The 15,867-nt window shown below is 39.8% G+C and overlaps 1 protein-coding gene across 1 annotated transcript in view; it reads left to right on the top strand.

Annotated features, from left to right (window-relative positions):
* LOC102431010 (cGMP-dependent protein kinase 1-like) overlaps positions 1–15,867 on the top strand; it is a gene marked incomplete at its 3' end in the record, with an annotated part of 335,328 nt that overhangs the window by 154,251 nt on the left and 165,210 nt on the right. Inside the window, exon 5 of the mRNA XM_023744824.1 lies at positions 7,268–7,362. Within this exon, the coding sequence (XP_023600592.1) occupies positions 7,268–7,362 (95 nt within the window). The remainder of the gene's footprint in view (positions 1–7,267; positions 7,363–15,867) is intronic.

Below are 15,867 nucleotides of genomic sequence, written 5' to 3'. Positions count from 1 at the left end.
TTTCCCAAAGGAAGAAAACATATAACGCTAAAGACTGGGAAATAGTTTATGTGCTATACTATAATCATGATGCAAGATGCCACTGATATGTCTGCACAAATGGGAAGATTTCCATATTTAAAAGTACATAATTAAAAAGGAAAAAACAAAAGTTGCTTTAAAAAATTTTAACAGTAAAAAAATCTATCCTGTCATTATGCTATAATGAAACATCTGGACTTTGAAATCGGATGGCCCAAGTTTTAATTTGGCTATATAACTTGTTAGGTTTAGTATCCACAGGCAAGTTGCTTAACACTCTGAGCGCAATAAAGACATAAATATATGCATGTTCTATTGTATATTCTTTTTTTTTTTTACTGATTTTTTACAGAGAGGAAGGGAGCGGGATAGAGAGTTAGAAACATCGATGAGAGAGAAACATCGATCAGCTGCCTCCCGCACACACCCCACTGGGGATGTGCCCGCAACCAAGGTACATGCCCTTGACCGGAATCGAACCTGGGACCCTTGAGTTTGCAGGCTGATGCTTTATCCACTGAGCCAAACCAGTCAGGGCCTATTGTATATTCTTAAAAAAATATTGAATGAATTCTAAAAACTCTTAAGATGCTAAATTTTAGGACAATATAAATGAGGTAGACAAAGGAAATAAGCAAAAAATTATATTTTATTCATTACTATATTGTTTAAACTTTTTAATATTATGAATCTATTATAGTTTTTATTTAAAAACTAAATAAACCCCAACTCATTTGGTTCAATGGATAGAGCGTCAGCCTGCAGACTGAAAGGTCCTGGGTTTGATTCCAGTCAGGGGCACATGCCCGAGTTGCAGGCTCAATCCCCTGTAGGGGGCGTGCAGAAGTTAGCCAATCAATGATTCTCTGTTATTGTTGATGTTTCAGTCTCTCTCTCCCTCTCCCTTCCTCTCTGAAATTAATAAAAATATATTTTAAAAATAACTAAGAAAATAAGTGAATTGGAAAATGGGGACTTATGTAGATTAATACTCTGGAATTAGCCCTAGCCAGCTTGGCTCAGTAGATAAAGTGTCAGCCTGTCAACTGAAGGGTCGCAGGTTCGATTCTAGTTAAGGGCATATGCCTGGTTTGTGGGCTAAATCCCCAGTAGGGGGCGTGCAGGAGACAGCAGATCAATGATTCTCTCTCATCATTGATGTTTCTATCTCTCCCTCTTCCTTCCTCTCTGAAATCAATACACACACACACACACACACACACACACACACACACTCTGGAATTATAATGCTAAAATATATATCTTTAAAAACATACCTTAAATTTCTCTCAACAATAAAGTCATAATTATTTTGCATTTAAGTATCATTGCACTGTAACCTCTGATTTGAACTTATTTTGATTTATTATAAATGATCTTTAAAAAGAATTTGCATGTATTAAGTATAGGAAGAAATGGGGGAAGATTTATATGTTTTTATTTTTAGAATTGTTACCTAAAAATAAATATATTCATTTCCTATGATTTAGCAAATATGACTGAATCTTATACCTAGAAAAGAGACTTAAAGAGCCATAGTGAGCAGGATATGTGAAAGATTATAAATCTTGTTGGATTTTAGATAATCTTCTTTGGACTAATTTTGAATCAAGAATGTGCATATGCCAATGTTTTACACCGTTGCATGTCAAACTAAAGTGAAGAAAATGCTACTTATACCTTTATCATACCTACTTTTTGACTGATATCAGAACGCCTGGGATAGAAATAGAAGTCAGGGACTAGCTTCTTCAAAGGCATCCTGGAATGATGCGTCTGACCATAGTTATGGTTAAAACTATATCTTGTGTTTTCCACTGTTAGAAGATAAGAGGTGTTAGCATTTTACGTTTTATATATAAACTAGAGGCCCGGTGCACAAAAATTTGTGCACTGGAGGGGCGGGGGTATCCCTCTCACAGTCTGGGACCCCTTGGGAGATAACGACCTGCTGGCTTAGGCCCACTCCCGGGTGGCAGAGGGCAGGCCCAATCCCTAGGTGCCTGCCCCGCAGCCTCTGGTCGGGCTCAGAGCAGGGCTGATTGGGGAGTTGGGGCGCTGCCCCCTGTCATGCACAGAGCAGGGCGGATCAGGAGGTTGCGATGCCACCCCCAGTCATGTTCAGGGTAGGGCCGATTGGGGGGTTGGGGCGCCTCCCCCTGTCACACTCAAGGCAGGGTCAATGGGGAGGTTGCGGCGCCACCCCCTGTCACGCACAGAGCCGGCCAATCAGGGGGTTAGGGTGCTGCCCCCTGTCACGCACAGAGCAGGGCCCATCAGGGGGTTGGGGAGCTCCCCCTGTCACCCACAGAGCAGGGCGGATCAGGAGGTTGCGATGCCACCCTCAGTCACGCTCAGGGTAGGGCAGATTGGGGGGTTGGGGCGCTGCCCCCTGTCACACTCAAGGCAGGGTCGATGGGGAGGTTGTGGCGCCACCCCCTGTCACGCACAGAGCCGCAGGGCGATCAGGGGGTTTGGGCGCTGCCCTCTGTCATACTGCTCCAGGGGCCAGGAGGCCTCGTGGCTCCGCTGATCCCAGTGCTGGGAGGCCTCACAGCTCCGCTTGACACCGGGGCAGTGAGGCATATTACCCTTTTACTATATAGGATAGAGGCCTGGTGCATGGGTGGGGGCCGGCTGGTTTGCCCTGAAGGGTGTCCTGGATCAGGGTGGGGGTCCCGCTTGGGTGCCTGGCCAGCCTGGGTGAGGGGATGATGGCTGTTTGCAGCTGGCCACATCCCCTTTAGGGTGGGGGTCCCCACTGGGGTGCCTGGCCAGTCTGGGTGAGGGGCTGAGGGCCGTTTTCAGGCTGGCGGGTGACTGAAGCTCCAACCTCTCCTTTTTTTATTTTTATTTTTTATTCTGGGATTTATTTACCTTCTATGGCTGTCACTGGAGCTGAGAGCCAGCTTTAGCTCTGAGGCTCGGCTCCAGCTCTGAGACCTTGGCTGCTGAAAGCAGGTTTCTGTGCTTTGTTTACCTTCTGTATTTGAAACTTTGTTGCGACTCCAGCTCTGAGATCCCAGCTGACTGAAAGCAGGTTTCTGGGTTTTGTTTAGCTTCTATATTTGCAACATTGTTTCTTAGAGAGCAAGCTCAGAGCTGGGCTGCGGCAGGCGGGGAACGTTGGCTTCCTCCTTCACTGGAGCAAGGAAGCCTCATGTTCACTTCAGCTGCCTGGCTGCTGGCCGCCATCTTGGCTGGCAGTTAATTTGCATATCTCGCTGATTAGCCAATGGGAAGGGTAGCAAAGTTACGGTTAATTACCATGTTTCTCTATTATTAGATAGGATAGTTAGAGCCTACCATTTACTGTTTTATTTCTTAACACCAACTAAAGAATCATGGAAATTGAAAATCTTCGTGGATATAAGTGATTCCATTGGTCACAGGGAGACTTTTAACCCTCATGCTTTGGATGTATTTTTCCTTTATTACATTGCTAATTCTTTGCTATCAGGGAATGATATGTTTATCAGGTAAGATGAATTTCTGACAGGCTTATGTGAATACTCTATTACTGTAAATTCCCAGCACTGCCTAAAAGAAGCTGTTTGCAAACCAGTTTCAGCTGAAGACAGGTGCATTAGTGGTGCTGTTTTATGAGTTTCATAACAAGTCTAAATAAAAGTGGCATGCAAATTATACCACAGGAACCAATTCCATTGGCAATATTTTGGAGCACCATAGGGATTCCAAGAGGGAAGGAGTAAGAATACATTAGACTCTTTCGATACATTCAAGATATTTTTCTTAAAAATATTTTTTATTAATCAGTTTGATCAAATAAGTAGCACCAGTACTTGTCATTTGTTGATCTGTTATTGGTAGCCATTCTGACAGGTGTGAGGTGATGTCTCATTGTGGTTTTAATTTGCATCTCTGAGATGATTAGCAACATTGAGCATTTTTTCATGTGTCTATTGGCCATCTGTATATCCTCTTTGGAGAAGTGTCTATTTAAATTATTTGCTCATTTTTTAATTGGATTGTTTGTCTTCTTGTTGTTGAGTTATCTGAGTTCTTTGTATATTTTGGAAAATTAACCCCTTAGCAGATGTATTATGTTCTCCCATACCGGGTGTTCCCTTTGCATTTTGAGGATGGTTTCTTTTGCTATTCAGAAGCTTTGTAGTTTGATATAGTTACATTTGTTTATTTTTTCTTTGTTTCTCTTGCCCTAGGAGATGTATCAGTAAAAATTTTATGACGTGTCTGATTTTATTGACTATGTTTTCTTCTAAGATTTTTATGGTTTTGCAACTTACATTTAAGCCTTTTATCCATTTTGAACTTATTCTTATGTATGATGTAAGTTGGTGGTCTAATTTTATAATTTTGCATGTATCTAATTTTCCCAGCACCATTTATTGAAGAGACTGTCTTTACTCCATTGTGTGCTCTTGCCTCCTTTGTCAAATATTAATTGGCTACAGTGGCTTTCTGGGGTCTCTGTTCCATTGATTTATATGCCTGTTCTTGTGCCAGTACCAGGCAGTTTTGAGAACAGTGGCATTGTAGTATATCTGGCACTTACTATTAAGAGGATGTGTTGATAGATTTTTCTCATTTAATACACCTCTCTCTCTCTCTCTCTCTCTCTCTCTCTCTCTCTCTCTCTCTCTCTCTCTCTCTCTTCCATTTTTGGACAAGGTGGCCAGGTAGCATGGATTCAAATAGAAGGCTCCATAGCTAGTTCATTTTACAGCATTGTGGATCAGAAAGTACTTTGTGGTTTAAATAAAAATGATAAAATACAGGCCAAAGTTAGAGAGTCTATCTCTATTTAACTTTCTCTACTCTGAAATGTCTTCAGAATTAAGGATACAAATGTCCATAATGGTATCTTCATATTTAGAATGATTCATCATGCATACAAAGAAAAATGTGGAAATTACAACTTCAGAGGAAAGCTTTATTCTTGCTCTTTGAGGTGCTTATTTTTTTTTCACATTATAATTTTATCCAGTTAGATTTTTCTTCACATTTATCATATAAGCAGAAAGTGGTTTATTCTGTAGATGGTTCACTTTTTATTAGATCAATTCAGTAACATCTTTAAAGAACATTTCAAGATAACACTGAAATTTCTCCATGGCCTGCATAATTCTGCCATTTAGAATTTCTAATATATTTTATTAACCAAACTAGAGGCCTGGTGCACAAAAATTTGTGCACTCGGGCGGGGGGATCCCTCAGCCTGGCCTGTGCCCATTTGCAGTCCAGGACCACTTGGGAGATGTCCACCTGTCGACTTAGGCCCACTCCCCGGGGGATCAGGCCTAAGCTTGTAGTCAGACATCCTTCTGGCAGCCAGAAAGCCCTCAGGGGATGTCCAACTAAAGGCTTAGGCCCCCAAGGGAGCTGTGATATGGAAGCTGGGGTGACAGAGGAGCCACGCTGTCCCGCCCCGCCACCCTCGGTCGGGTCGCACACAGGATGCCCGCCGCCCTGGGTTGCAGATAGCAGGCCCGGATGGCGGCAGGGCAGGCGGGATGGCGCTGTCCCGCCCTGCCTGTAGTATGCAAACTAGCCGCCATCTTTGTTGGCGGTTAATTTGCATACCATGCTGATTAGTCAATGGGAGGTGTAGTGAAGGTATGGTCAATTACCATGTTTGTTTATTATTATATAGGATGGCAAATGTACAGTTATACAGTATATCCTTATATCTGATTTTGAATCCATGAAGTTTGAGAATCACTGGACTAGTGTATTTCCATCCACATCTGTAAAAGCCTTGTCAACATGCAAATGAGCATCTCTATGATATAGCTCAATGGTAAGATTGTTAAAACCCGCATTCCTGTGGTTTTGAAACTCTGTGTGGAGGAGTAGTCAAATGGATCAGTGGAGAATAATAATTGAATTCTCTGTGCTTTTTAAAGACCTTCTTCATACTTATAAAAATTCTGGTCTTTGACATCCAATCTCTAAATTCAAAAATCTAAAGCATAGTGTATTTAAATGTGTTTAAGTGTCTGTCATTGCCTCAGGACATTAGTTTTACTCCATTTTCCAGGCCTTTGTATTTTAACTACCACTTAATTTTTCTGGGTGGCACATAGCCAGTATTATGAAATCAGTAGAGCTGGAGGGAGATTGAATTAACATAAAGGTAGAACTTATTGCATCGCTTTCCTTCTGTGGATTATTACTCAAGTCACAAGTCCTATATGGGCTGAGATATCTTGTAAGAAAGTTTTTCCATTCAAACAATTTACAGCTCTTTATTAAGTGCTTATTCTAAGTTGTAGAGAATGCCAAAGAAATATCTATTTCTTTGAAGAGCATATTATTTGTTTTGCTTTTAAAAGACATATATGTAATTTCTATGTCTTTTTAAAAAAGAAATTCTGTGAATGTGGATTGTGAGGACCTGAAGACTGTATCGGAGACCTGCGGGAAGACCTTCATGAAAATGTGGCTGGCTTTTGAATGAAGGCTGGGTTTTTCTTTTTTTGTTTTTTAAAATTCTCACCTGAGGATATGTTTTCATTGATTTGAGAGAGAGAGGAAGGGAGAGAGAGAGAAACATCGATCAGTTGCCTCCCATAAATACCCTGACGGGATCAAACCTGCAACCTTTGGAGTATGGATGACACTCTATCCAACTGAGTCACCCAGCCAGGGCAAGGCTGGATTTTTCTTAAAGGAGATAGGCATGTGGTAGAGAAAATGTATGTGCATGTAGAGGTGTGGAGAAAGATGTTCATTGTAGCCAAAAAAAAAGGAACATAAATGTCCATGCATATGGAAATTGATAAATTGGTATATGTACAGAGTAGAAGAAGGCAATGGATGAACTCTATATTTAGAAGCATGGAATAATAATTAAAATAATGTTAAAAGAAAATGTGTAAGTTACAGAATGATACATACCATATTATGCTATTTATATACAGTATTTTTAAAAACACATGCATATAAACACAGAATAAAGGATGGAAGGAATGGTCACTAAATTTATTATAATGGTTGCTTCATAGGAGGTTGGAAATAGGATAAGGATGAGGATTAATTAGAATTCAAGTTTCTGAATAATTTATTATTTCTTAAAAACAAATTGAAAGTATAAAAATATTTGAAGGTCATTTCTTTGGCCCCTTTAGTGATAATATACTTGTATTCCTCATAAAAGTAATTTGAAAAGAAAAAGAAAAGTGGAATTAGCAGTATCAATGAATGCTCATTGGGTCATCCAGAGTACGCAATGGATACAGACTTTCATTGTTTCTCTTTGCAGGTAAATGTCACTCGCGAAGACTCACCAAGTGAAGACCCAGTCTTTCTTCGGACTTTAGGCAAAGGAGATTGGTTTGGAGAGAAAGCCTTGCAGGGGTAAGTAGATCACATGTCACACAGTTTTTGCTTGAGTACAACATAAATTCCTGTCTTAAAGATCGAGCTCCTAACAAAACAGGATTTTTAGTGCTGATTATGATATCAGACATGGACCCTTGCTCATTTTTATTTTATTTCCAGCTGGAATTGTAATATGTGTAGACAGGCTGTAGGATTGATTGGTGGTTAACTTCTGTAATAAATAATTTTTATATTAATAGGAAAATCTCTCAGCTTTATGTTTCTTAAGTCTATAAAGATAAAAGAGAGGGAGATGTCTCTGCTAAGCTTACTTTGTACAACAGTTTTATTCAGAATCACAGGAAGATGGTTGAGAATTTTGAAATCCCTAAACCTGGCTGAACAAACAATAGATGGGAAAGCAGTGATTCACCTCTGGCTGGCTGTCGTCAGTGCTGGTTATGGTAATGGAGGTGGAGGAGCAGGGGGGCGTGGAGGTGATTTATGCATATGCAGACTCACTCTGGGGGCTCTAAAGACGGAAGAGGTGGACTGCACGATCACTGAAACTGCGCTTGTAAACTAAGACCTCAAGAAAGAAGCATTTGGGATTTCTTCCCATATACTATGGAAGAAAAACTCAGTTGACTTGGTACTACTGAATGTACAAAATGCACGACAAATATGAAGATTTATTTGGGTATTCTGGTCTTCATGTCCAATAAGCAACACCGCTTGATTATCAGTAAATAGAGATAAAACTTTTCTGAGTTTAGTGCTGTATGTATAATAAGCCACTTGAATCAGAAATAACTAATAAACATTTATTGTTGCATCATATTCCAAGTGTAGGACTGTCTACTAGAGAGGAACAGCAATAGGATCAAACATATTCCTAAAATATTTGGAACAGTTTTGTTTCCATTTCAAATTATGACTTTATTTTAAAAAATACAAGCAATTTGCTTAAAGGTACTATAAAGAACGTTTAAGGAGTTTTTAAAATTTTATTTTTAATGACAGTTTATATTCAATATTATTTTGTATTAGTTTCAGGTGTACAGCACAGTGGTGAGACAATCATATATTTTACAAAGTGGTCTCCCCAACATTTTAACTACCCCCCTGCACCATACAGAGTTATTTTAATATTATTGATTATATTCCCTATGCTGTACTTTACATCCCTGTGACTATTTTATAGCTACCAATTTGTACTTCTTAATCCCTTCACCTTAAGGAGTTTTTATTTTTTAAGCCACAATCGGTTGCCAGGTCTTATTTTCTTCCTGACTATTTCACAACTACAAAAATAAAACAGTGATTTTTATGTCATCTTACTCAGGCCACATTATCTTGGGAAAATTCAGAACTAAGTGCACTTGATTTTCTGTTTTTTCTTTTACTGAATTCATTTGATCTGATCTGATGAGTGTGTATTTGCCATTAAATTTTTCCAATGGCAAAGTTGGAAGAAATGCCATGGTTGGTGTAGATATACAAAATAATGCAATAATCATAATCTTCATAGCATAAAATGTACAAAGATACCATTTGTCCTTTAATCTTTCTTTCCCTTGATTATTATATACATAGAGGATTCTAGAGGATAATGCCACCTGACTGCCTTGGTCCAAGATTAAATGTCTCTGTGAAAATTGTGATACATTTTCAACATATAACATTTTCAAAATATAACACTTTCAATCATTTCTGATGAGATCACAAGTGGAACACCAGAAAGTAAACATAATTGAGAATTGACAGATTTTCTTTTGTAGCTTACTGTCACTGAATTTTGGCGCAAATAAAAGAAAGCTTTTCTGGTGAAAACACCTTCCTAAAATGGGTCTTAAGAAATGACCTTGGGGATATGATTTATGAAAAAGATATCAAAGTTTGCTCTGATATCAAATTTAAGTTAATGCTCTTCCATGTAGATTAAATTCATTCTAACATATGCTTATTCTTATGAACTGCCTGTTGTCAAATCTCTTTTGAACACATTCAGCCTCTTCGCTGGCCAATCTGTCACCACACCACCACCGCAACTGTTACTACACTGACCTATCCCCATCCCTTTCTTTCCTATGGCCTTTAGTATTGTTTTGTCACTACTCAACTGGGCTTTATCAGTCTACTGTAAGTGTCCTCTTAAATGTCACCAAAAATTTCCTACTGACATTATAGAACCATCTTTCTTTTATCTTTATCTGACTTAACTTCTCAGCCACAGTTTTACACTGTTGACCACTCCTTCCTTCTTTACATTTCCCATCCTTTGAGAGCCCTGCATGTGTTAGCACTCTACAATTTCTCATTTGATTTTCTAAAATTCACCAGGATTTTGTCCTCAACTCTCTGTTACATAACATCTTGGTATACGTCCATATCTATCACTGCATAGTCCTTCAATGAAAAGAAGTCCCAAATCTATACTAATAAAAGGGTAATATGCTAATTAGACCAGATAGACTAGTTGTCTTCCGGACGTCATTCTGGACATCCTTCCTGACAAAGCTGGAGCCCTGGTGGCGCTGCCTGGGATCCTGGGTGCCTGCGCCGGCACAGGCGAAGCCGGCCCAGGTCCTGGGTGCCTGTGGCTGGCCAGAAGGAGGGAAGCCCGGGTCCCAGGTGCGGGGGCCGAAGCAGAGGCAGTTATGGGTGATAGGCAGGCAGGCAAGTGGTTAGGGATGATCAGGCAGGCAGCCAAATGGTTAGGGGCGATCAGGCAGGCAGGCAGAGTGGTTAGGGGTGATCAGGTAGGCAGGCCAGTGGTTAGGAGCCAGTGGTCCCAGATTGACTTGAAACCATACAGAATTCACATAGGCATCAGATTTGTCAAATTCTAAGCTACTTGGATCTGTAGTAATGGGAAATATATAAGAACTAGAGGCCCAGTGCACAAAAATTTGTGCACTCGACGGGGGGGTCCCTCAGCCCGGCCTGTGCCCTCTCGCAGTCTGGGACCCCTCGGGGGATGACCACCTGCTGGCTTAGGCCTGCTCCCTGGGGGATTGGGCCTAAGCTGGCAATCAGACATCCCTCTGGCAGCCCGGCAGCCCTCGGGGGATGTCCACTTGCCAGCGGGGAGCAAACCTAAGCTGCAGTCGGACATCCTTAGTACTGCTGAGGAGGTAGGAGAGGCTCCCACCATCACCACTGTGTTGGCAGCCATCAGCCTGGCTTATGGCTGAGCAGAGCTCCCCCATGTGGGAGCTCACTGACCACCAGAGGGCAGCTCCTGCATTGAGCATCTGCCCCCTGGTGGTCAGTGTGTGTCATAGTGACCAGTCATTCCCAGTCTTTCTGCTGTTAGGGTCAGTTTGCATATTACCCTTTTACTATATAAGATAGAGGCCTGGTGCACGGGTGGGGGCTGGCTGGTTTGCCCTGAAGGGTGTCCCGGTTCAGGGTGGGGGTCCTGCTTGGGTGCCTGGCCAGCCTGGATGAGGGGCTGATGGCTGTTTTCAGGCTGGCCACACCCCCTTTAGGGTGGGGGTCTCCACTGGGGTGCCTGGCCAGTCTGGGTGAGGGGCTGAGGGCCGTTTTCAGGCTGGCCAGGACTGAAGCTCCCAGCCTCTCCTTTTTTTCTTTTCTTTTTTTTTTATTCTGGGATTTATTTACCTTCTATAATTGAAACTTTGTTACTGTCACTGGAGCTGAGAGCTGGCTCCAGCTCTGAGGCCACGGCCTGCTGAAAGCAGGTATCTGGGGTTTGTTTAGCTTCTATAATTGAAACTTTGTTGCTTTCAGGCTCTGAGCCGAGCCGCAGCAGGCGGGGAACCTTGGCTTCCTCCATCACTGGAGCAAGCACGCCTCCTGTGTGGCTGCCAGCCGCCATCTTAGTTAACAGTTAATTTGCATATCGCCCTGATTAGCCAATGGGAAGCATAGCATAGGTACAGTCAATTACCCTTTTTGTCTTTTATTAGATAGGATATGATAAACCTGAGAGAGATGGGATCAAGCTTCCACTTGCTCCTCCCCCTACCCCTAATATTTGAGTCTTCAGCATAATATATGGTTAAGAGTTCCAGCTCAGAAATCAGACTGCCTGGGTCAGAATCCACTCTGTCATTTATAAGTTATGAGACCCTGAGAGATTCTCTTTTCATCTGAAATGAAAATGATGATTGTCTCTAACTTTTTGAGTTACTGTGAGAGGTAATCAAGGGAATACTTATAAAGCATTTTGGGTGACTACTTAGAATTTAGATTAATGCTCAAAAAAAAGCCAACTGCTATCAGCACTACCACTATCATCTTTATCTCCATTATTATTATCAGCAACATCAACATCCATCACCGTAATGCTGGTATCACTGTTCCCATTCCCAAGAATGTTCTGGGCCAGTTAACCTCTCTGAGTCTCTGTTTCTGAAAATCTGTAAACTGAGCCAGTTAAACTAGATGATCTCTAAGTTTTCTTAGGGCACAGTCTCTGCTTCTCTTGAAATGTGGCCTCTTTTCAGCTGGAACAGATCTCTAGATTCTAAATGCAGCTCTGGGCCACCCTCGTTAAATAGCAGACCGCTGCCAGCAGGGCCCTTTCCTCCAGGAACTCTCCCAGCTGTTGCCTGTCATTCTGAACACCTTCTCTACATGCCAGGCTCTGCCCTTGTTTGTGCAAAAACAAATCAGCCAGTCAATTCAACACACTTTGGTATCACAAGTCTGTATTCCCCAGATTTTCCACTCATAGACTGTGATCTTGGGAAATTTAATTAATATTTCTGAACCCATTTCTTGGTTTTCTCTCTCTTTTTCAATTAATAAAATAATATATAAAATGATATAACACATATTAAATATAGCATATATCATTCATTTATTTATTTGGAAAGACTTTTAGTTATGATTCAAACCTCTTTTGTATTCTCCCCCAGTACTTTTCCTCCCTCCCAGTATCATTACCCTGAAGTTGGCTATATGCATCCTCAGTGATTGTGTGTCTAAATTTTATTGTGTATACATATATGTATAGTAAACATATACATATATGAACATTAACATATATAAACTTGTTTTATGGGTGTTTAAAATTTTACATAGGTGAAATCCCATTCTGTTTCATTTGGGGTCAATATATCCTTTTTTCTTTTCTTTCTACTGCCATGCAAATTGCACTTGTGTCAGTCCTTTGTTTAGAAGTTTTACCTTCCTTTTCTATTCCTTTAATGATGAATTTTTAAAATTTTTAATATGTAATGGTAATTAATAGCTCTATCCTTCACTTGAATAATACAGGAATCTTGTGTGTTTAACTTCAAATTACTCTTGCCTGCTTTTTATCTAGATTTGTAGTATATAGTTCCATATGATTGGTAAATCCTCAAATATTAGTCATTATTATTGATGTATTTTTTCAGACCCTACTTAGATTTAGTAACTTGGTTTACTTATTATAGCAGGTCTTCCAACAATGTGCTTAATTATAATGCTGAGATGCCTAGGAACTTAACTCTTGTGTATATTAGTTATCCTCTGATAAAATTGGTTTCATTATATGTTGTTTTGCCACAGTCTGAAGAACCTATTAACAATATTAAGTGAGAACTTACTGTACTTTTCCCACTATTACTTACATTCAACTTATTTCTTTTGAGTTCAGATGATCTATTTATGCTTTTTGCCTTTGCCTAAATGTGAATGAGCATTGAGTTATGAATAAAAATCTAGGTTAGACTTACTTTTTTTTCAGAATCTTAAATATTATTCCACTGTCTTCTAGTATCCATAGTATAGAATCAGTCAGTCACTAGAAGTAATGTCTTTTTCGGGGCGGGGGGAGGGATTGGTATCTATCTCTGATATCCTTCATTTTTACTATCATCTAAGTGCAGATATGTTTTACTTTATTTCATATGACTCTATATGTCCCTTTCTTCTGAGAATGCAATTTTCCTCAATTCACAGCATTGTCTCTGCTTATTCCCCCCCCGCCCCAGTTTCTCTTTTCTTTCTTTTGGTTTCATCTCCTTATCCTCCCATCCTTGCCTTCTTATTTCAGGTTTATAGGTTTTTCTTATTATTCTGTGCTGCTTTTGTAATGGAATCTAGGTACGTTCTCTCATATCCATCAAGAAATTCTCTGCTTCTCTCTTTAATTGTATCAAGTCTTAAATTCAATGTATACATTGAGTAGGTTCCAGTGACTACTTAAAATATTTTTAGACTATCTGCTTGGCACACTACAGTGGTTAGGACTGTGAGCACTAAAATAAACCTTCCTGGGTTCAAATCCCAGCTCCATCATTTATAGGATATGTGATCTTACTTTTCTTCTCTTAGCTTCATGTTCGTGATTTATAAAATGGGAATAATAGTATCTGCCACATAGGATTAAAGGGACTAATAAGCCAAATAATCTATATAGTTTTGGGGCATACTAGAATCATGCCTGACAAATACTGTGTTCAATAAATGTTAATTATTATCATTATTTTATTATCCTTTAAAATGTTTATATTTCTTATTTATACTTCATTTTCTTTATCTCTTTATTATGTTAAAAATATCAAATATTTTGTAATTTTTTTTATTACCTTCACTTTTAGGTTCAAATTCTAAAGCTCTTTATATCTGTTAACTCTCCCTCCTTATTATATGGTTTATTATAGCTTGTGGGGCTGTTTGTTTGTTTGTAATTACTCTATGCCCATTTTCTTTTTTAAAATTTTCTTTTTTTATTTTTGTTTTATTGCTTAAAATATTACAAAGATTAGTGCATATGTCTCCTCTTTTTTCCCCCCTTGACTTTCCCCTGGCCTCCCCTACCCGCCAGTGTCTTGTGTCCATTGGTTATGCTTATATGCATGCATACAAGTCCTTTGGTTGATCTCTTACGACCCACCCCCCTACCCTCCCCAGCCTTCCTGCTGTAGTTTGACAGTCTGTTCGATGCTGCTCTGCCTCTGTATCTATTTTTGTTCATCATTTTATAATGGTCTTTATTATCCATAAATGAGTGAGATCATGTAGTATTTTTCTTTCATTGACTGGCTTATGCATGCCCATTTTCAATGAAATGAGTGGATTAAGGGATTCCCTTGTGCCAGGTTATTGGAGCATCTCTATGTGGTTGTTTTTTTTTTTTATGTTTTATATTTGCTCCTGCAAGGGCAGACTTTAGATTGAGGTCCTTGAACCATAAAGATAGAATAGAAAGAATTCAGATCTTTTAGTTGCCAGGCTTGGATTTCTGTTTCTCTCAGGGACAGTAGTTGCTAAAGTGTGTATCTTGAGTGTAGAAACAATCTAAGACTCTGGTCTTATGAAAAGCTCAGTCCCGGATTTTCTCTGGACCATAGCCAGACTCCTTCCCCCGCCCCTTCATGAGCTCTCCTGGCCAGCTCCAGCACATGCCTCCAACCTTAGGACCCTTTTCTGTGTCCAGCACTCGGCTCTTGTAGGGTTTTAGTTTTGTTTCTTTTTTAGTTTTAGTGAATATTAAAATTAATTTGGATTTTAGTGATGATCATTCTTATGAGGATTATAATGGATAACCTATGTAAAATGCAACAGAATGTCTTGTGGGATTTTTTCCAGGTTGTCCTGTATTTCTGGCTGAATTCCAAAGCCAACAAGCTGCCAGTACTTAGGGCGAGCTGCTTTTTGTAGAACTGAGTAAGAAGAGTTAGAATTGCTTTTTTAGTACCACTACTCTCTCTGTAAGATGGAGAAGTAGGGATACTGAAGGTTGGCCTTTTGAGGGGAATGGTGTTCATCAAAAGAAGTTGTTTCCTCAATTATCTGCTCTCAGCTTATTTTTTGTTGTTGATGTTTTATATGTAAACAGGTGATTAAAATAGAGAATGTGATAAGTGATAATATAGAAGAAGCACAAAGTGTCATAGCACATTATAATATCTCTATTTTCATCCCAAAATGTCTCCTGGGCTCCAAATTTAGTTTTCAATGGGGCATGGCCACTTGGATATCACTCAGGTACTTCAAGTGGCACTTGGACAACTGTAAACTCATTTTCTCTCCACCCCCAACCAAATATACTCCATTTGAAACGATTACTATTGCAATAGTGTTTCTCACACCAAAAATTTGGACATTATCTTTGACTGTTTCCTCTCCTGAAATACTCACATCACTAATAACTAATCTTGTTGATTCTACCTCTTAAATAACTCTCACCATCACCTATGTATTGCCACAGTTTCAATCTGTCACCTGGATTGCAATCCAGCCTCCTAATTGGTCACCCTGTGTCCAGTCTTGCTCACTTCCCATCTATTCCAAACACTATGGTTATGACAATCTCTCTATTAATTTTCCAGAATAGCTACAATAAATTACTACAAACTGAGTGACTTAAAACAATGGAATCTATTCTTTCACAAGTCTGGAGAAAAGAAATCTAAAATCAAGGTGTCACATCCCCTATGAAAACTCTAAGGAAAATGTGTTCCCTACCTCTATCTAGCTTCTGGTGGTTACTGGCTTCTTTGGCTTGTGCCTTCATAAACCAATTTCCACCCCCATCTTCACGTGGCCATCTCTCCTCTGTGCGTGTTTCAGTATCAA

The sequence above is a fragment of the Myotis lucifugus genome, unplaced genomic scaffold (genome assembly GCF_000147115.1).
Source record: "Myotis lucifugus unplaced genomic scaffold, Myoluc2.0 scaffold_488, whole genome shotgun sequence".
NCBI classification, from domain to species: Eukaryota; Metazoa; Chordata; class Mammalia; order Chiroptera; family Vespertilionidae; genus Myotis; species Myotis lucifugus.
The sequence above is the reverse complement of the archived record's forward strand: the minus strand, read 5'-3'. Positions and strand labels throughout refer to the sequence as shown.